The sequence below is a fragment of the Thalassophryne amazonica genome, chromosome 23 (genome assembly GCF_902500255.1).
Source record: "Thalassophryne amazonica chromosome 23, fThaAma1.1, whole genome shotgun sequence".
NCBI classification, from domain to species: Eukaryota; Metazoa; Chordata; class Actinopteri; order Batrachoidiformes; family Batrachoididae; genus Thalassophryne; species Thalassophryne amazonica.
Genome location: NC_047125.1, coordinates 29306285 through 29328802, shown reverse-complemented (window position 1 = coordinate 29328802; position 22518 = coordinate 29306285). Strand labels below are relative to the sequence as shown.

At 39.0% G+C, this 22518-nt stretch overlaps 1 protein-coding gene across 1 annotated transcript in view; it reads left to right on the top strand.

Annotated features, from left to right (window-relative positions):
• LOC117505292 (cytochrome P450 26B1) overlaps positions 1-4006 on the top strand; it is a 38834-nt gene extending 34828 nt beyond the window's left edge. The window contains exons 6-7 of the mRNA XM_034164923.1: positions 288-572; positions 655-4006. Coding sequence (XP_034020814.1) covers positions 288-572; positions 655-1047 — 678 coding nt within the window. The 3' untranslated portion in view covers positions 1048-4006. The remainder of the gene's footprint in view (positions 1-287; positions 573-654) is intronic.
• Positions 4007-22518: the final 18512 nt, after the last annotated feature.

Below are 22518 nucleotides of genomic sequence, written 5' to 3'. Positions count from 1 at the left end.
GTTCCCACAAAGTAAAGACAAATCAACTCGTACGCCCTCGGTACAATCCTGCACTCATGGTTTGCTTGTTCTCATAATGTACTCCTGCTTTACTTTCCATTTTGGTTGCTTTATTTTCCAAGTTGTTGTCAAATAGTGAGTGGCTCCTTGCTTTCTCAGGTCTTTGTGGAGAATGGTCTCACAAAAATTAAAATTTCCAATAAGACAGGATTAAAAATGTTATTACTCGTCTTAAGTATACAACTGCGAATGAATACGTCTCTTGATGCCTCTCTGTAACCCAACAGGAGTCGACCATTGAGCTGATCTTTGCCTCCTTCGCTACCACAGCCAGTGCCAGTACCTCCCTCATCATGCAGCTCCTGCGCCACCCAAAAGTCTTAGAGAGACTCAGGGAAGAGCTGAGAGCCAGAGGCCTCCTCCACAATGGCTGCCTCTGCCCTGAAGGTGAGATGAGATTAGACATCATCGTCAGCCTCAAGTACCTGGACTGTGTTATAAAAGAGGTGCTCAGACTCTTCACACCTGTCTCCGGGGGCTACCGGACCGCCATGCAGACCTTTGAACTTGACGTGAGTAGCTACATACAGTGCACACCTTTCTCATTTGCTTGCTGTGATTCCTATATTTTGAGCTGTACTTTTATGTCTCCAGGGAGTCCAGATTCCAAAGGGTTGGAGCGTGATGTACAGCATTCGGGACACCCATGACACCTCAGCTGTCTTCAAGGATGTAGAGGCCTTCGACCCTGACCGCTTCAGCCAGGAACGGAGTGAAGATAAAGAGGGACGCTTTCACTACTTACCTTTTGGCGGCGGTGTCCGATCCTGCCTGGGAAAGCAACTCGCCACCCTCTTCTTACGCATCTTGGCTATCGAGCTGGCCAGCAACAGCCGCTTCGAGCTGGCCACCCGGCAATTCCCACGTGTCGTCATGGTCCCCGTTGTCCACCCGGTCGATGGGCTGAAGGTCAAGTTCTATGGTTTGGACTCCAATCAGAACGAAATCATGACCAAGTCAGACGAGCTGCTGGGAGCAACAGTTTGAAGGCGAAGAGTTGAAGAGTTGGGGTGGCAACTGATCAAACAAGTCCCAATGGCGAAGACTGAAGGAAAGACAGAAGACTTTCAGCTACTTTTCGTTTCCTCCTTTGTTCTGCTGAGTTTGAGGTTCCTTTTTCAGACTAAATGAAAAGCTGAACTCTTCATCTCTTGCTACAATGGTGACGATCAGGACTTCTGTCAGACAAAGGAACAAGCTGCCAAAAAGTTCTTAATAACGCTCTATTCTGTGTATTTTTTAAAGGACATACAAACAAAATTTATGTACCACAAAATGCTATGTAATATAATTAGAGAAAGTGAGTAGTGCACAACATGAAAAAGAGAGGTATGGCGGTTCTTTTGGTAAAATAAAGTGTCAAAAAGAAAAAGTAAAGAGTGATGGATGAAAGGAAAGATGGATGAATCAGGGTATATAGGGTGAAAGACAATATAATGGCATTTTTGCTTGTGCTTAAATCAGCGTACAATTTCTATGTAGCAGGGTAAGTAAGAAAGATTAGAAAAACTTAAGCTCTTCTGGAATATTTCGAGCCGGGATGTTCAAAAATGTCACCCATATTCCACTCGCATTTATCCTCACCACCCCTGTTTTTTCTCGAAAAACACCTGAAAAAATTACAGAAATGAGATGCGTTTCAAAAATGTCCACACTGTTTACTACGTTACGGGTGTAGGTAAGTTAGTCACGTCACAGTAGGCTTCTGGTTGCTCAACGTGTTAGACCATCTCTACTAAATGTCATTGCACAAACTGTACCGTGTTGCAGTTAATGCTTTGATTAGTTTAAAACAACAAATTTCATGAAAGCGAACACTAAATCTGTGCAGTAAAGTAAAAATTTACTATTAGAACTGAGCCATGTTGCAACAATAAGGAAACTACACAGTCAGGAGGGTTTATGGGGCAGAACACAATTTAAAACAGATGCAAACTGGCAACTTCTAAAAGTATTTTTAATTTTTCATACAATTTTTTTCATGAACAAAACTCTATCTGAACACATCTTCCTTTAAAAATATTGAGTTAAGCAGCGATTCAAAGTTAGTGTAACCACACAGAAACCTGTATTTGGTGGAGCCTTTTGGTTTTGCTGTTTTCAAATTGTTTTTAAAAAAATCTGGGTGGGGGAAAAAGAAAAAAAAATTCCAAGTTAGTGAGCAAACTACCAAGTTTGACCAAGTCACAATAATTGCTTGCAAAGCCAGCTAGCTTTGGTGGTTTGCATGTAGCTGCCTTGAGAATGACATGGTATACCTTTGATGTTTGTGAGCTAATATCGCATTTCTAACATGCCCTCTGTGGGTAACGTTTAGGCTGCTGCCTTCTTAGCTATTAGAATATGATGATTCTGTATAAAAAGACACAATAGCTATGGCTCACCACAACAACACACAAATAAAATCTACTCTACCAATCTCTCGGTTGCACAGTTACGACAGAGCTGAGCCAATGTTACCCCTTCATTCCCATTTGACAGAGAAAAGTTGGATCAACCAACAGCAATTAAATGACAAATGTAACAGAGTCCAACAATGAACCTGTGTTATAAAAACCTTCACTTGTAATGTGTGATGAAGTTGTACATACCGTCAGCTAGAGCCTTGGTCCTACGATGAAGAAGAGTTGGAGGTCTTGTGCTCATGTTGGCGCAACTTCCTAAGATGGCGCAGAAAAGAGAGAGGGATGAATTGCAGATGTGAGGAGAAGAAATCCATATATGCTGCTTGAATGTTGCTTTGTCATTCTGTGTTTATTTCCCTTTCCTTCTCGTTGGTGTAGCCACTTTGAGATCAGTGTTGCTGCCCCTCTGATCAACACCAAGAGGGTAAAACAAATGTGTTTATGGTATAAGCATTTCTTTTGGCTACAAGACATTTTTTGTTTGAGATGATTGCACAATCAGAACTCTTGAAACCTTCTGTGTCCCATAATCTGGGAGAAAGAAAGCTAAATATTCCCAGGTATGGAAAGCATCTGCAGCAGGACTTGGACTTATTCACTCAATGGCAGAACTCTGGGACATTGCAGAATCCCTGTACAGGATTCCAAGTTTTATTCTGAATCCTGATGGACCATTGAGGTTACTGAGAAGACGTGGTCAAGCTCAGAGGACTTTTATCAGGCAAGTCAATTTTGCCTGCTCACTCTTTATTCCAACTACACCACTGATTTCTTCATATGAAAAAAATATATATATGAAAAAAGGTTTAATTGTTTTTTTGTTGTTGTTTTTTTGCTGCTCTGTGTACATTTTATGATTGAGAGTTATAGATTACAACAACAAATTGTATCTAGTGAGATTTGCCATTTATTTCAGTTTTATTATAAATTGTAGCTGATTTAAAATATTTGCATTTTGTTAAAGCAAAAGAACATGAACAGGTTATAATGTATATTAATATGTACAATATTCTTATCTTTAGCAAACTGTGGGGGAAAAATCAGCTATTTACAATTAATATTGTTGTCATAAGATATTTGAAATACTATTTTTTATTGTATTACAGATTTAGAGTTTTAGCCTGAATAATAAAGTCTTTGGTAAATGTTGGATGTATTTAGAATGTTATGTATTTCAGTTATAATGTAAACAGTTTTTTTTAATTGTTAATATTTGATTACTGTAATAATTATTTGTTTTGTTATTTGGACTTATTATCACAGCATTTTATTTGATATTAATTATAATTATGTAAAACAGAAAGCACTTGTGAGGTCTAATATCTATTTTTAAGTGCCATGCGACTACACATTTCCCTTGTTTTTCATCACATGGTTTTTCTGAATCTGTCTTATGCTGTTTTTTTGTATATAATATTTCTATTTCTTTTCACAGAAAAGTATGGTATCTTAGTTTAAATATGAATCTCTTGCTCCATACGTCTTATCTTTTGTTACCGTGAGTGTTAAATGTATTCCTGTAATAAACTATACAGTGAAAAAGATATCTGATCAGTGCAATGTTTTACTTGTACTTGTAGGAAGCTAAAAAGGAAGACGTAGTAAGAAAACACTTTGAATACAGTAATCAGGCATTTCTGAAGATCATAGTAGTTGTTAAGAATTATATTTTGTGGAACTGGGGGATGTTGAAGTCAAGTACAGTAAGATTTTACGGCAGTGGAAAGAGTTCCCGTATACACCGAAAAACAACTGTTACTGTCGCTAACTGACAGAGGTAGGTGGAGGTTATATGGTTGTCCTGGTTTGCTAATGGTATAACTCAAAAAGTGGATAATGGAGTACAAGATAAAGCAGTGTGGGGATGGTCACGAGGCAATGAAGAGGTTTTAGCAAAATATGGTGAATCATTTCATCCATTTCTTCATCTTTTTTAACATTACGAAATTAGTTTTTGATTGATCAGTGGAGGGAACAACATCTGACCATTACTATAAGCATGGAGATGGATGGCAGAAACAACAGGAATGCAAGGCATGAGCTTGTCAAAATGTATTAACAAAAGCGTCCAATTATCTCCATCAAAAGAGGTTGGACATCTTCAGCTGGTGTGGTACCATCATGTGACATTTCAACGAAACCTATGAAGCTGCTTCGGAAAAACTGCACAAAGTCAATATCATATGATAATTAATAAAACGCAAAATTCCACTGATCTAACTTTGAAGATATCAAACTTGAAAAATGTTCCTTCTTGCACATAATGAGCTACCTTAGTGTCAAGCTTTTACTTAAATTCTCCTCAACGTTTCGGAGAAGTTGCACTTTCAAGACTCATGGACAGAAGACCTGCTTGTTTTGTCATGAAGGCTTGGTCTCCATCACAAAAATATTGTGTACATCACCCCAAAACAAGGCACGCAGCTGAAAATCAGGTTGTGAAAGAGCGATCCTGTAAGTATCAGAGTAAACATCTTGTCCCATCATGTTTTCTGTTGGGAACGTTCACCAGTTTGGTAAAGAAGTCTTCAAAGCATGTTTCTTACCATTGTGGGGCTCAACATGTGGAGAACATAGAGAAACTGTGCCGTTTTTTTTTTTTTTTTTTTCTGTTTTTATTTCACAGCCAGAATACCACTATGGTTTGTGAACATCAAGAACATACAGGCTGTGATGTTCGCTGGGAGTGTTCCTTCAGCTTGATCGAAGACAGAGACATGGGGGGGGGGGGGGGGGGGCATGAAGGAGGAAGGGCAGATGAGGTGACAAGGAAGAAACAAAAAATGGAGGAAGGATCTTCGATGGCACACAGATGTACAAAGGTTCATGTTGTGAATAGTTCAAAGATGAAGAGGAACTTTAGCGTCTGTTTGAAGGTTTGCTGCCAACAAGCTGCTGAACACCACAATCCACCTTTAGGGCATGCTGTGTTGCGCATGTTGTACTTGTTATGATGAGCATGAACACGTCTTAGCCTTATTATTTTTATTCATTTGTAAATGGAGTCAAAGTCTATGATGAACAAGTGTCCAAACTGCGTCAAATAACATCAATATATTGTCCATCGCATGTTATTTGTCCATCTTGCTTATTTTTAAGAATTTAACCATCCTTATTTTACACACTACAAGCTGAGGGCTTCCTGCATAAATCCATTCTTCACTTCTCCTTGTCAGTATGGGCTCATTATCTGTGCCCAATTTCTTTTGTTCAAACCACATCAAATAACATCCAATATGTTGGAGATCTCACTTTTACTTATCCATCTGGCTTATTTTTGGAATTTAAAAGTCCTTACATTAAGTAACAGCACAGGCTGTGGTGTGCACATGTGCTAGACAGAGTTCTTGTCTGTTGCTAAACTCGCTGCCCGGTAAACGCTGTCTTACAAAACCTTCCCAGTGCATTTTTCTGACAGGTGTGACATAGACTTGTGAAAATACAGCAAAGTGTGCTTCTTTAAGCATTAATTTGAGGATGCTTAAATTGAAACCAGATGGCCGATGTAGTGAAAATAACAGCTAATCAAACTTTCAGCACCCTTGCAACATCAGAGCCGTCTTGATTATTGTTACCAGGCAAATCAAATTAATTCAATATTTTTTTTAATGGCTTATATTTGTCCCACAGTAATTCACCAGTTTGGTAAGCTCTCTCTCTGTCACCCAGGGAGACAGAGGTTCTCAGAAAAACCCACATCACTGCTTAGATCCTTTGAATGACCCCTCAAAAAGATGAACAATTTCCAATGTACTGCATCATAATTGCATAGCCTCTAGCAACCAGTGTCACTGAAAGCAATTACTTGCACGACTACACGATTGTTTAAGAGACTTCAACTCAAATTTTCTGCTCCATAAGGAGGGCAATCAACTTTCGTGATTTAATTCTATGCAAATGTGGTGGAAAATTGCAGCAAATCCACTTGAAGCTCACAAGTGAGCTGTGAGTTTGAACACACCTGCAGTTATTTAAAAATTCAGAAAATTTCAAAGGTAATGGATCCTTCAGAGATCTACTCAATTGGTTTTGAGCAAATCCCTTGTTTGAGCTCTAAAGCGAAAAAGAAAATGACAAATTTTAGGGAGGGTTAGAGAAATGGACTGAGTTGAAACTTAAGATGAAAGAGTTGAACTGAAGATGAAAGCGTTGTCATGGATGTGACTTTCTTCACTTTTGAAGGATTAAACATCGGTTATTATCCAGTGGGTCGAATGCAAAGACAAAGACAAACCCTCATCTGCAGGATCATCACGCATATTAAGACCAGATGATAATCAGTCTCCGCACAGAGTGAGTCAACAGCATCGTTTTGCTGCAGGAGCACAAGTGTGACGGTTCAACTCGGGACGGGATAATTTAGAGAAAGGAGGGAATTTAGAGAGAATGACAAAATTGCTATCCCACACTATGTTGCAATCCAAATCCTGTGTTTCTGAGCAGTTCAGTTCAGGTCAGTGAAGAGAAAATGTTCTTAAATGCAGAGAGAATTTTTTTTTTGAAGGGGGGAGCAATTTGTATTGGCTGAAGTGTGTGCTCTTGGGTCTTGAATCAAGTCTTTTTTGAGTGAAATAAAACATTTGATTTTGCTAATTAAAGAATAAGTTATCTTAAATCATTGCACATTGGGTATTCCTACTACTATTAAAAACATAGAACCCTATATGTTAAACTGATCTCAGATTATTGATGTATAGTCATCAATCAGCTGCCCTCTGCTTCGCTACAGGGGTCCCACAAGGATCTGTACTGGACAACATGTCTTTGCATTGTGTATTAATGATTTACCGTTTACGTGCCCTGAAATATTCACACATATGCAGATGATAATGCAATTTGTACACAGGGTATGGCATTAAATCAGGCATACGAATTCTCTGTGGATCTGGGGCTATTACAGTTTGTGCTAAGAATGATGTCTTGATGTGATTGTGATGACTGTTACAGGGAACCATTATCTGATGTTGGGTAAGAGATGCAATTTTATTGGTCGACTTAGTTGGATTTAAGCCCATCAGCACAAATGCAACATTCATCTACTACTGCATCCTCTCCAATGGCTGAACATAGATACTTCAGAATAAACAATTGTTACAGTTTAGTTGATTGGCCAAACTTGGTTGACCATTAAAACTGTGTGCATCATCCAGCAACAGAAAATCCTACTGTGATCCCCCCAATTGTTGTAATTGCAGCAAGCGCAATTACAACAATTACAACAGATTTATGGAGAATTACAATGTCTGACAATAATTTCATGAAGTCCATGATTCAGGTTACACCATGAATTCAGGTTATCTGCTGCTAACTGTTTCGAAGAGAAACCTTTTAAACATTGAACTTAAAGAACAGCTGAGAAGAATTTGCTTTTGCATTTGGTCCAGTTCCATTTTTTTCTGGTTAGCTCTCATGTATTGATATCTGTTTCCTGTAAGATAAACAGTAACTGTAACTTCTTCAAAAGAATGAAAGTGAATCTGCAAATCGGTAGCGGTTGGCAGCAGACCTGTTTGACACTGTCTGAGCCCCACCCTTGGTGAAATTCTGGCACAGAGAGAGACCAGACAAGAAAATAACAAAACATGTTTCAACATACTTTTTTCTGTTCAGATTAGACTGGGGATCATCAACTCTGCTTGTGGAAGAAATCTGCTTGTTTTTCAACTCTCCGTAATCCACTTCCTGGTAATTAGCTAAATCAGGTGTGCTCAGCCAATCAAGAGCTTGGAAATGTCACACTTTACTAATCAGCTGTGGTGGCTGTAGGTATCTGCAGGATCTCCAGGAGCAGATTTGGTGACCCCTGGTAGAGGCAGGTCTTACGATGATGGTGAAAACTCTGCTATTTATGCTGGCATCATGTAGCTAAAATGTTGGCGATAATCTCATGTAAACAAACATGTGTCAACACAAAGCGTAATATCAAGCTCAGCAAAAATTAAAGGTCATTTCTGTATATCGTACAATAAGTCATGATAGTAACTGATGTGACAAACCTAGTTGGCTTTTCGTAAAGCAGCAATGAACAATGTCTACTTCTGAAGTAGGTCAGAGAGTTAGATGGTTTGGTTTTGTGCATTTAGATTATTTTTTTGTTCATGAAACTATACCCCAGAAATGTTGCATTTGTTCCTTTTATTAATCACCCCGGCTTACTGAACCATCGGTTGAGAAATGACGTTGTTTCAATAAGTGTGAAGTATGTGATTTCCTCATTGCATTAACGTGGGGATTTTCTTGACATGACGACCTGTCAAACACGTTTAAACTGGTCCCGGTGTCAGCTGCGAGCCAAATGCAGGAAAGGTAGAGTTTGGCAATGCACATCTGTACATCTCACTGTGGATCCATTGGCTTCCCAAGATAACAAACACGTTTTAACAACGCAAACATTTCTGATTCTTTGGAACGTATTTCTGAGTTTACTTTCTCAGGCTTGTGCATGAAATTCTGAGGTGTTCCTTGTCAAGGACTCTTAAAATGATCACACATGAGATGTCACACCTTCTATCTGCCTCTCTGGTGTTGGTTTTGTCAAAATTTAAACATATTTCTCCAACTTTTACAGACACTAAATGATGCTCTGACCTCTGATCCCAGTCATGGGGGTAAACCAAGGTCAAGAGTTAACCGTAAACACACTCACTGGCTCAAGAGGATATCTCCCAGGGAGGAGGCGGGTCCCAGTGTACGTTTAGCTTAAGGTGACCTTTAACCAAATTTGACCTTTGACCACTGTGAAAGATCATCCGAGGTCAAGGTTGAACCATAACATACCCGCACTGACCTGCTCAGACATCTCTCAAGGCACAAGTGGGTTCCAAATGGCCTTGCCTGACGGCAGCACGCAAGAGATGAAACCTGAACATACATATGTGATGCAATACATTTCTGAGAGACAGATGGTCGGATACACAGCTAGATGGACAGATATAGTATAAATACACTAACCAAGCTTCCAGGCCTGCCTGCGCTCAACCACTGAAATCATGTTTCCAATCTCAGGCAGGAATGAAATAAAAAAACAAAAAACAAAGGTAAAAGTTCTGAGTTAATAAACAAAACGCATGGAGCAGAAAGATACTTCAAATGGCAGCTGAAGCTAATGACATGTCGAGACAAGTACAAATGAAAGAAGTGACAAAGGAAAGGGAACGATAAGGAGATAAACTTAAAGATAAGGTATGTGGATTTATCACAGGTGTGTGCGGGGTCGTGAACTTCAGGTGAACTCCTGATGCGTCTAAAGCTCAGCAGGTGCAGGAGTCAAACTGAGTTCAAAGAACAAGCACATATTTACTCTTGTCTTCTATGCTTGTGAGGACTTTCACTGACACGCTAAATTCCCTAAACCTGACTCTGAACTAAACTGAACTTTAACCTTATGAGCCTTAACCTTCTATCGACCCTTTCAAGAAGTAAGGTCCAGGAAGTATGCCCGACCAAACTGTCTCTACTTTACTTACTTACTTAAAAAAAAAAGTCCTTGACTCTCCAGAAAGTCCTCTGTGTCTCAGCATTCTCACGCTCTAACATGTCCTCAGTACTTGGACTCTCCCAAAACATATTATCTGTACAACTGCCCACTTTCCAAAATGTTCTTACTTTCATAGCTGTCCTCTAAAATACCCTAATTTCAGGGGTGGAAGGGGGTAATCATTTTCACAAATGTCTTCCCTTTCTGAAGACAAAATTGTCCTCACTTCCCAAAATGTTTGCATTTCAGATAAGTGTCAGCACCTTCTAAAAACGTCTTAAATTACAAGTGTCCCTCTTTCCAAAGATGTAAGATTACTATTTTATAAAGATGTCTTGCTTATTACACTCCCCAATATTCATTTCCTTAAAAAATGCCATCACGCTGAAAAGACAAAGAAGTCCAATAATGATTCACACACACACAGACTGACATAAACGTCCAAACCAAAAGACACATATGCAGCACAGTAGCTTGAACAATGCACTAAAAGGCACTGAGTACGTGTGAAGTGCGTCCAACACGTGTTTGGAATATGATGTGAATCCCACAACCTGATATAAAAGAACAATTGACTGACCTTTACAATGTCACAGTCACTCCATTATTTTGTCAGAGTGGCCACCAATGCCCTCTTAGCTCACGCTGAAATTAGTAACAACAGTAATAATACTATAACACCAAAAACACAAAGAAAAGCAAGAAGAAAGAAAAACGTCATGAGTTGATGTAATTGGAACACTGGGGCTGAAGAACACATGCTCAGAGTTTTAAAGCAGACAGGCTGCTTGTGAATTATTGATGAAGATGTTAGTGAAGATGATATCAGGATTTCTATGACATCACTTTTATTGATCGTGGATATAAGGAGTCTTTAAAAAACTACACTTGTTTAGACACCCAATATTCATTGAGGACTAAATTCTCATTTAAGATACATCTAATCACATTATGACTATGAATAAAAGCCCATTGATTGACATAGAGCATCTAACTAGTGATCTCTAAAATCATGCTTTGACAAATGTGAATTCTCAAACTCTCCACTATTAAGTCACGACGACTGCAAATTCAAATTCAAGCTATTAGATGTTAGATATGTTGATCTAACAACTCAAAATCACATTATTCTCATAATACTTCAAGTACTTTTAAACATGTGAAACAATCGTTATTATTATTATTATTAACCTAGACTTGTGTAGTACCGTTCAAGGTACTCAAGGTCACTTTACACACAATAAACAGAACGACTTTGATTAGGGTGAGAAGCAACAACATTTTACTAGTCTAAATGTAACCTGTAGACCACTCAAAACTTCAATGATATCACATGAATTTTATTTGCTACTAGTATGCCGTCAGCATACCGGCATGATAGGAGTAGTGGTATTTCACCAGCGGCATAGTGTATTATCTTACGCTAGCTACATACTTACTTAAAGGATACCTTAAATTATTATTCTGACAAGCCAAAAACATTTTTTACAGATATTAAAGGATTATTAATGGAGTGTGAGGTCTGTACAGGAAAATATCAGACAGAGGTGTTAACAGTACAGTCCGAGTGTTAGCGAAAACACAGATTCACATATTCTCATACAGACCAAGCTAGCGAGGTTAATAATTTGTTTATTATATGGCTATTTATATATATATATATATATATATATATATATATATATATATATATATATATATATAAACATGTAAACCTCCGGTATTGCCCAAATATGAAAGCTGGTGAAGGTGTTGGGCTCATAGTCAGACCCGTTCGCTTTCTTCAACAAAATGAAGAACTTGCTAACAGATGGTCCGGTCGTTAGCTGGTAAGCTTTCAATTTGTGTGTTTTTTCCGATGCTGATTAGATATTTATGGAGTATGTTCATGTTTTTCTAATTATGTTTTTAGCTTTCCGGTTTGTAATGAATCTGATACGCAATCCAGACAGATTGTCATGGTAACAGTTCGATACAGGAAAATATAGATTGGAAATCAGCCAATCAGAGTGCGTGTAGTGTCATGGCCATGGTCTTATTATTCTGACTAGTCAACGTACAGTTAAAGACTTGGACAGATGATTGAGAATCATCAACTCACTCAAGGAACTTATTTAATATTGTGTTTTTTATATATATATATATATATATATATATATATATATATATATATATATATATATTTGAACTTTGGCTGACGTACACGGAGCCTACTACAAGGAAGTTTTGTTTTCATCCACGTCAGGATTTTGGATTGTTAAATGTACCTTAACAAAAACCCTTGGTAAACAAATTTTCTAAAATAGAACAGAGTATCGTGCCCTTGTGCAATTTATTATATGGCAGCTGTCAGAGAGAAATAAAACAAACTGATGGAAGGATTGATTAACGATAATGGGATCTGTTATCCTACACTGCCATCTAAAAGCTGATTGCGTTAGCTCGACTTACCACTGAGGAAAAATGATCTTGTCATCTTAATCTACCCGAAACCACCAGAGAGGAATCAAATTTCAGCCTAATCAATACAGCCGATTGATTAGTAAAGAAAGGCTCTGCACTGTTCATTGTATATGACTAATTGTTATACAAAAATGTGGTTATAAGTTGACATTTTTTTTTTAATTAAAATAATACTTGAATTACATTAAAATTATGCAGAAAATGTGGGAAAGAGGAGATAAAGTATGGAATCCTCCACGTAAGACTTGGCTTTCTCTCATGTACATCCACTATAATTTTGCATACAGACTGCAAAATTCAGTTGCAATACCCGCTTTCCAAGTTGAGGGGGTACTATGTAGCACTTGCGGCAAAGTTATGACACAGTTTGTTGATGTCTTGGAATGAGAACATGTTGGGACGGTTGAATCGAGGGCTGAAAGGAGAAGTCACTTGAAAAAGACAGAAGAACCCGCAAAAATAGGAAAAAAAAAATCAAAAACAAGATACGGAATGAACAGAAGGGGAAAAAGACTGAACAACAACAACAACGATAAAGATACAGCAGACAACATGCTAAAATTAAATATATTCAGAGCATGCATTTATCTGTTTTCATGCTGGCAGCTAACCTCGCCTTATCAAGCCATTAGCATCTAAATTGTTGAAAACAACTTTGTTTATCAATGCCGTCACGCACACAGAGTATTTTGACTACACTTGCCCACCAGCTCTTATCTGCTTTTAAAAAAGAACAATGGCTTCTTTCAGTTGTCTGCTCTCCAACTCTCCCTTTCTTTCCCCTTCATCCTCTCAGCTTCTCTCCATCCTTGGAATGCAGATTTCCAACCACAGGGTTTAAAGTCGGGCTGGAGGGGAGTTAATTATTATGGAAAAGAGAACACGGCTGACGAAGGGAGTAAGAGAAAAGGAGATAGAGTCAGATGTAGAGAAGAACTGGAAGGAATGGAGACAAGAAGTTGGACAGCGCTGTCCTGTAATGGAAGAAGAACAGCAACAAAAAAATACTTACGTAAAGGTAACAAGTGGCTTCTTCAAGGTCAAAGGTTTTTTTTTTAAACAATGCGTATCTAAAGCAGAAGTTTTATTCAGCCCAATGGAAAAAAAGTGGTTCTCAAGTTGGTATGCTTATGTCTCAGGAGGACTTGTTAGCTTCAAGAGAAAATTTAGTTTTCTGATGGTAGAAGAAGAGTGAAAATTATTGTTGAACATCTTGTCAACTATAAGCAAGTCCAAGAGTTGTGCTTACAAGACTTATGGACAGACTGACGGGATTGTTCCTACATGTTACCCCGAGCTTTTGTTTGTGAATGGTATAAAAATGATGTGTAAATGGAAGTCAATTTAAAGTGACTGTAGTTCTATGAGTATGATTAGGTTACTCCATATGAATAGACCATTTATCTTAAAATGAAAAACGGTAATCTTCAAAGAGTATCCGGAAATGCCACATCATAGCTTTCAATCATGATAGATGGCTAGGCCTCCTACTGCACAGTTGTATATTGCATCATGAGGCCTGTATTGTTTTGCTGTGTCTTGAGTTGTTCTATTCTTAAGCTGTTCTGATTACTGACCGGCTACATGCAAATTAAAATTTTATCATATCTTGCACTCCTGGAAACAGTAAGTAAGTCTCATCTGTCAAGTGATTTTCCCTGGATACTACAGTGTGAAGCGGATAAGGTTCTATGACTCTCCTTGGACGGGATACCAGTCCATTGCAGATTTCATCCCAAGCCAAGGCCGGTTCCCATTTACACCTGGACGGGCTGAAACAATGCAGATGAAGCATCTTGTCCAAGGATGCAGACAGGTAGCCTGGAGCACACACCTGGAACCAAACCCTGGTCTACAGAGAGTAAGCAAAAGATTAAAAATAAAAAAAAGAAGAAATGACGCCTTAAACAAGGAGCAGTGGTGACCAAGAAAGAAAATGCCAAAAAGAAAAAGATGATAATGAGCCTAAAAAGGGATTCAGACTCAGCTTTGGTTTCTGCTTTTTTTTTCTCCTCCTTTCTCTCCCACCGAGCGCCGAGGGTGAGATATTTGTGGGGAATGCCTGGTTAGAAAACAATGTATGTTCCAGCCTGAGATGTACGTTCTAGAGACAAACAAGAGTGCGGTCCCTTCCCCTGAGACGAGCCAGTAAACGTCTTCTAAAAGTTTTCCCACAATAATCAAAGATTCAATTAAAGACAGAACAAGGAGCAGAGGCAGAGAAACGGAGAAAAGCTGAAATTGCAACCATTAAGTTTCACACGAACACAGATCATTCAGAGTAAAGAAACTAACCATCTGAAGCAAAAATAAAAGACTTGTTTAAATTGGTTTAATATGTGACTGGTCAACACTGGGGTTGATTTTTCTCGTTAGAAGTAGCCGTTAACAACAGCCGGGTTGTAGGTAGGGGTTTTGGTTGTTTCCAGTTTTGACTGTGGCGTATGACACTCAGATTTACACAGAGTTACACATTTATCTAAAAAAAGATAACCTTGGTGCACCTACAGGTCCAGAGCAGGAAAACAGTCTGTTCAGACACAGAAATCAATGAAAATTTTATTGGAAACGTGTTTCCGGTTTCTTATCCACTGCCCACTGCAGTCACATCATTTTATCAAAGTCAATAAAGATCAAAAATATGAGCCCCGCTACCTTTGGAAAAAGTTATGTTTCTCCAACCACTTCCATTTGGAATCCTTGAAATGAACACAGTTTTAGCCTAAATAAAAAGGAAAGCATTTTTTAAAGTACACAACATGCATCACTGTTCGAATCTACCATCCTGATGTTTGTGCTACTAAATGATATTTATGCACTCACTTCAGAAAATAAATTATTTTAATAAATCAAAAACAGCTGGATCCATAATAAAGTCTGAATTGTTAAGTGAATACCCTCTAATGTGTAATATTTAGGTATCTGTCTGGTTAGCATGCTAGCTAATATACGTATAGCTATATTGTACTTTGTATGTCAGAAAAACAAATATGAAATAAGGAGTATGTGGAACGAAAACATAGAAGTTTTTAATTTGCTGTCCACCCTTCAAAAATCTAAAGCAAAAAGGTTTGCAATTTAAAATATAGAATGCAATGCTAAAGTGCCCTCAGCCGTATGAGCATGTAATCAATGAAAGTGTGTGTAGAAAGAATGTGACCTTTTGACCACTTAAAATAAGTCATTAGCCATCTTTGAACTTGTCCAAGGTCTGTGTGCCAAGAATGCTCCCTGTGAATTTGAAGACCCTGGCAGTAAGAGCAATGGAGTTATGCTGAGGACAGACAGACACACAGATGGATGGACGCAAAGTCGTTGCAATACACAATTGCTTTGGGTAAAAATGTTAAAAAATTTTGTTGTTAATTTTTATTCTATTTCCAAGTTTCCATTCATTGTTGGGCTTTTATCTCCATAGTGAGGTTTTGCTCTGTCTGCAACCCACTTGCCACAAAGTCTTATTTTTGGAATGTTTTTAGAAATGTTGTGGGATAATACAATGGCCATTTGGTTTAGGAAAGTTTCTTCTAATTGTAATCGTCTATGTTCATTCTTTAATTGTAACTTTTAACTGTAATTTTCTCTGTGTGCTAGTGTTCCATATGTTCCAACTCTCTCTCTCTCTCTCTCTCTCTCTCTCTCTCTCTCTCTCTCTCTCTCTCTCTCTCTCTCTCTCTCTCTCTCTCTCTCTCTCTCTCTCTCTCTCTCTCTCTCTCTCTCTCTCTCTCTCTCTCTCTCTCTCTCTCTCTCTCTCTCTCTCTCTCTCTCTCTCTATAAAATCGGACTAATAGTTACATCTGTCCAAAAATATGTCAAGAAGAGGAAAAAACATAAGGTGCATCGATCTATAAGGCATTAATTTTTGAAGCATGCTGCTACTGCTTCATGCACCAAGAAGGTGAAGTAATTTAATCGGTGCTTTATTTATAATCCAAACACCACATTCGCAAGCAGAAGCTAAAGGCCTAATTATTGTTATTACACAAAACACAAAGAACGCAAAGATAAACTGGTTCTTGTCCTCACTAAACAGACAAAAATATCTAGCAAGTGCAAATGTTTGCACATTTACCTCACTAAATGGAATAAAATGTTTTAATTGATTATACATTTTTAAGCATTATACATAATCTTACCTTAGTCCTGCAGTCCTCTTCATTGTCCTCCAACTGTGTCAAAAAGCGCAAACAAGTAGGGTGCTGAGTAGTATAAAGGTTACACTCACTTTTTATTCAAGAGCATATGAAGGTTATTCCCTCTCTGCATCTAAGAGTCATCTTTCAGTGTGACAGCATGAATTTTAAACATTTCATTCATTCGCTAAGAACAAGCACATACGCCTTGTTTAGACCTTCTTGTGTTTGTTTTACGGTGATTGATATCCAGATTAAAAGTGCAGCACCACCACCTTCTGCTCTGGAGTGTGGATCAGACATGCAGACAGTGCCATCTTGTGGCCATCGATGATAAGGCAGTATTTTCTGACACGTAAATCGCTTCCAATACAGGTTGCATGGCCAGCCAAACAACTTTAAAAAAGTGCAGCGTGTAGTCCGGAAAATAGAGTACTTGATGTAGAGTCACTCAATTTCAGCTTTGCAGAATTTTTATTTGTTTTCCCATTTTGTACATGACTGAAGTGCTGTACTTTTGTTCTACTCAGACAGACAGCTGCAAGTCTCTAAAAGTTTCACTTTGGGATGAGGCTGGAATGTCTGTAGGCCCATGTAAAAGCATGAACATGAGTCCCCAAATAGGTCGCAATGTCCAATGCAGACAGCAGACAGAGGAAGCAAAGTTCTCAACTGCTATTGTATCTCAAAAAAGCACACTGGAAACAAAACTAGATTAGACCAGAAGACAACAATTACACAGACAGGGAAAATGAAGCATCGACAAGGGGATGACTTGCATGTTGGAATCTATGCTTCAAATGTCCACTGATGAGGTGCGTTTCTAATTTACACTAATTATTACAAGATGTGTGTGTGTGTGTGTGTGTGTGTGTGAGAGAGAGACAGAGATGACTTTAAATGATTAAGGAGGGCTGTAAGATTTGCCATTGTACCCCAGCTTGTATCGCCGTGTTCCTGTCCAATCTGAATGTCTCCGCTTTCACAGGATATCAACAGGATTTGCCTGAGCCATTTGCCCATTAAGTTAATTATACTCTGTCTCCACAAACACATTGACCTCCAATCAATGTGACGATATCTGATCCCTTCCTACCTGATGGCTTCCAGGTCCTTGTCCGGAAAACCCACACACACGAGCTAGGATGCTCCCTGCCCTTTTACTAGACTGGCATTCCGAGCACATTCCCAATTTTACTAACCATTCATGTCTGAATACACGCATAAGGCTAAATGCACATATGGATACGTGCACACACAAATATATACATGCACGGACGCGCCGCGTTGGAAGCATGCGGCAAACTAGTCTTGGGCCTCACTTTGTCTCCAACAGCAAATTAACGTAAGTGATACAATTAAAATGTCAACAAACATTCACAATGGAGCCTTTTATAAATCACAGAGGGAGACAGATGGAGGGAATGAAGGGGTGGAAGAGAAAGCGAAAAATCGAGGAAAGTCTGAAGAATTAGAGAAAAGCAAATTAGCGTGAAGAGATGGTTTAAAAAAAGACCAATAATTGAGTGCAGAGATTCAGTCGATAAAGATGATGAACAACAGAGATGTTTGGTTAGAACAAGAAAAATGTTAAAACCTACTGAATTCATTCTGCATAAGTTCAAACAAATTCAACATTGCAAAGGAAAGTGCAACGTCAAAAAGCCAACAGATCAAGAGTGAAAAGTTTTACTCCCATTTCTGGAAAAGCTGCCACAGAAAGAGTCATAATGGTTGAAAACCTTTAAAGATGAAGTCAAACACGTTTTAGGATGCAGCTGACAAGAAGATCCATGAAGTTTGGAATTTCATCAAAACCTGTTCAAAACAGTTTTTCCACGTACAGATTTTTTAGTAATATAAAGAATATTAACAGATGGTGTCCCGTCAAAACAACGGATGCTGTATGGAGACACATGGTGAAATGGAACAAGTCTTACACCAGATGTCTGTCCTGACACACCTCAAGACGCACATGGAGAAAGAGGCACAGGTGGTCAAGAACCACTGACCTCCTGTGTGGCAGGCAAGCGTACTAATGTTTTATGCCACGGTGCGCCAGGAATGTGAATAAGGTGACTTAAAAATGCTTCTATCCAAGCATTTTCAATCAGCTTCCAAACTTTCCAATTAAAGAAAGTAAGTAAGAAACAGATGAACAGATGGAAAAGGGCTTTAAAGCAGTTGAAATTAGAAGAGGAATTGTATTAATTTATCACAAAAAAACTTGGAAATGAGTAGAATGGCGTATAAAACAGTGTAGGTGATGATGGCTCCCAACAAGGATGCGCACACTGAACATGTTCTTCAAAGCTCTGCAGAGTATGGAGAAGAAATTACACCCTTAATAGAGGCAGAAATCAATTTGTGGTCTCGGCATAATCGACCCAACAAACGCTCCACTGCAAGACAAATCAAATGCGGCTTTGGAAACGACTGAAAGATCTGTAAAATAGGTCTGCTACAACTTCCCTGAAGTGTAAAACCCCAGTTACTTCACTTTCATGTCCAGATCAAAGTGGAAAATCTCACCAGCATGTAGAATCCAAATCTTAAGGACCTTTCCGTTTTATCTGGGAAGGCTTTGAATTTGGGAAAAGCCAAAGAATCCTTTTTAGAGCAGCACTCTGACTGCTTAAGCCTACCAAGAACCAACAATCTGTCAAAAATGGCTCTCGATTTTGTCATGACATAAATCTTCCCAATTTTTTAATCCAATAAAAAAAGAAAATAGGCTAAAGAGACCCTGGAGACCGTCGTCTGACTACCAGAGAAATGGCAAGAGAGGTAGACATAGCACTTTTTCGGCACATTACACTGTTACAGGAAATTTTGTAATGAAAGACGTGCGGCGGAATTCGCGCGTCAGGATGGAGCGTAATGGCGCAGAACAAAAAGCACCTCCGTGTTGGAAGTCTCACGGGACATGCCCAGCTCTTCCACCATTCAGAAGATTCAGACGGCTTTGGGTGGCTTTTCAGTCGAGTGAGTATTCGAGAAATTGTCGAAGATCTGGGCATGCCACAACATGTCCTGTGAGACCAACACAGAGGTGCTTTCGTTCCGCGCCATTAGCGGCTCCGTGGTGAATTCCTCCGCTCCTGTTTTCATGACAAAATCTCCTTTAACAGTGGAATATGCCGGAAAAGTGCTGATGTCCACCTTTTCTGCCATTTCTCTGGTAGTCAGACGACATCCCGGATCAATACAGCATTCAGTTTGGAAATGATCTGGTCGTTTCAGCCTGTTGATCGCCGCTAACCCTAACCCTAATTACAGCCTATTTAACTTACATCTACACATCTTTGGACTCCAGTCGGAGTTACAACAAACAGCTACCAAATTCAACACTTGCAATCAATTCAACACATTTTTATCTGCTGAATTTGCCACGAGGGAAGAGGCCACACCTGGCCAGAAAACTTGTAGAAACCGTGTACAAAATAAATGGCTGATGCCATATTTTTGTTAAAAGCTTTGAATTAACTCTGAATATTTACACTACAAGCAAATCTTGACTGTCTTACTTCAACTCCACTGTGGCGTACAGAGCAAAATTACAAAAATTGCATTGCCCAAATACTCAAGAATGCCAAACTGGCAACATGATCTCCAAACTTCCAAATTTTTTCAGTGATTGTCAGTTCAGTTCAATAACTACTGGCTCAATTAGGTTTAAAAATTCAGACTCTTTAAGTCATTAATACCTTCAACGTACATTTTTCTGGACTTTTTAGAAGTTCATTGACTGATGAATGAAGAAGATCTTCATGTAATAAACCAGTTGACTGTTAACTTGTATCTCTGCAACTGGCATCCAATTGTTTTTCAAGATCATGCGGTGCACATTTTATTTAAGCTGCATCCTGCTTCAATTATCTGACACGGTTTGAAAATGTCAAAAACTGATTCACAGCTTTGTCCTCACTTCTATCCATTCTATCCATGTCACCGCAGAAGACCAAAAAATTATTCTATTAATTCAGGAAGTCTTTGCTCCAAAAAAAAAAGAAGCCTCTCCTGGCATCTCTTTTATTTTTGTTCCCTCCAACAATACTCATTTGAACGTCTCTAAAATTGGACTCTTTCGGGTTTTGTCCTCTTTTCACTCTCCCCCTCTCGTCTCATCATCTTTCATCCAGATGCCATGTTGTTGATGAATTCAATCAAATGCTCATTTTTCACTGTCTGAAAAGAACACAAGAAGATGTGGAGCATCGTGTACTCCGATACGCAGCCAAAAAAAAAAAAAATTGAAAAAGAAAAAAAAGAAATTGCTGGATGTTGTGTGTTCGGCGTCCGAGGAAGAGTATCTGTCACGTACTGAAAAGGTTGATTTTTAATACGTGCTTGGAAATAAACAGTCTGCATTTATGACATATAACACACTTTCCGTCTCGAAGGACAGCCAAAGGTTACCAGATGCTAAAGAAGACAATGCACAATTACATTATAGTTTAAGTCAAAGCATATTAACATCACTCATGAATCCAATGGGTTTATTAATACTACGACAGACTCGCACCACGCTTTTGGAGTGCAAATGTCCTAAACTCGAAGGAGTACTTCAATCAGGTTATCAGGTTTACCTTTGTTTCACAACTAATTCCCCAAACACAAAAAAAACAACTTTTAAAAATCTCTAATATCACTTTTCACTTTTTACACATTTTTTATGTTACAGCCTTATTCCAAAATGGATGAAATTAATTTTTTTCCTCAAAATTCTGCACACAATACCCCATAATGACAATGTGAAAAAACCTTTTTAACTTCTGCAAATTTATTAAAAATAAGTATTCACAGCCTTTGCCATGAAGCCCAAATTGTGCTCAGGTGCATCCTGATTCCACTGATCATCCTTGAGATGTTTCTACACTTAATTGGAGTTCACCTGTGGTACATTCAGGTGATTAGACATGATTTGGAAAGACACTCACCTGTCTACATATAAAGTCACACAGATGACAGTGCATGTCAGAGCACAAACCAAGCATGAAGTCAAAGGAATTGTATATAGACCTCTGAGACAGGATTGTCTCGAGGCACAAATCTGGAGAAGGGTACAGAAACATTTCTGCTGCTTTGAAGGACCCAATGAGAACAGTGGCCTCCATCATCTGTAAATGGAAGAAGTTCGGATCCACAGGTCTCTTGCTAGAGCGGGCCGACTGTCTAAACTAAGCAATCGTGGAAGAAGGACATTAGTCAGGGAGGTGACCAAGAACCTGTCAGAGCTCCAGCATTCCTCTGTGGAGAGAGGAGAACCTTCCAGAAGGACAACCATCTCTGCAGCAATCCACCAATCAGGGCTGTATGGTAGAGTGGCCAGACGGAAGCCACTCCTTAGTAAAAGGCACATGGCAGCCCACGTGGAGTTTGACAAAAGGCACCTGAAGGACTCTCAGACCATGAGAAATAAAATTCCCCGATCTAATGATAAAAAGATTGAACGCTTTGGTGTGAATGCCAGGCGTCATGTTTGGAGGAAACCAGGCACCATCCCTGCAGTGAAGCATGGTGGTGGCAGCATCATGCTGTGGGGATGTTTTTCAGCAGCAAGAACTGGGAGACTAGTCAGGATTGAGGGAAAGATGAATGCTGGATGAAAACCTGCTCCACAGCGCTCTTGACCTCAGACTGGGGTGACGGTTCATCTTTCAGCAGAATTTTGAGGGGGAAAAATAATTTATTTTGGAATAGGTTTGTATAATACCACCAGTGACAACACAGTGATCACAGTAAATGGTAAATGGACTGCATTTATATAGCGCTTTTCCATCTGCATCAGAAGCTCAAAGCACTTTGCCTCACATTCACTCATTCACATAAACACACTCAAACACTGATGCCAAGCTGCTGTCATGCAAGGTGCTCACTACACACTGGGAGCAACTAGGGGATTAAGGACGCCGCTCAAGGGCCCTTAGTGATTTTCCGGTCTGGCTGTGTTTTGATCCGAGAGTCCAAATCATTTCTC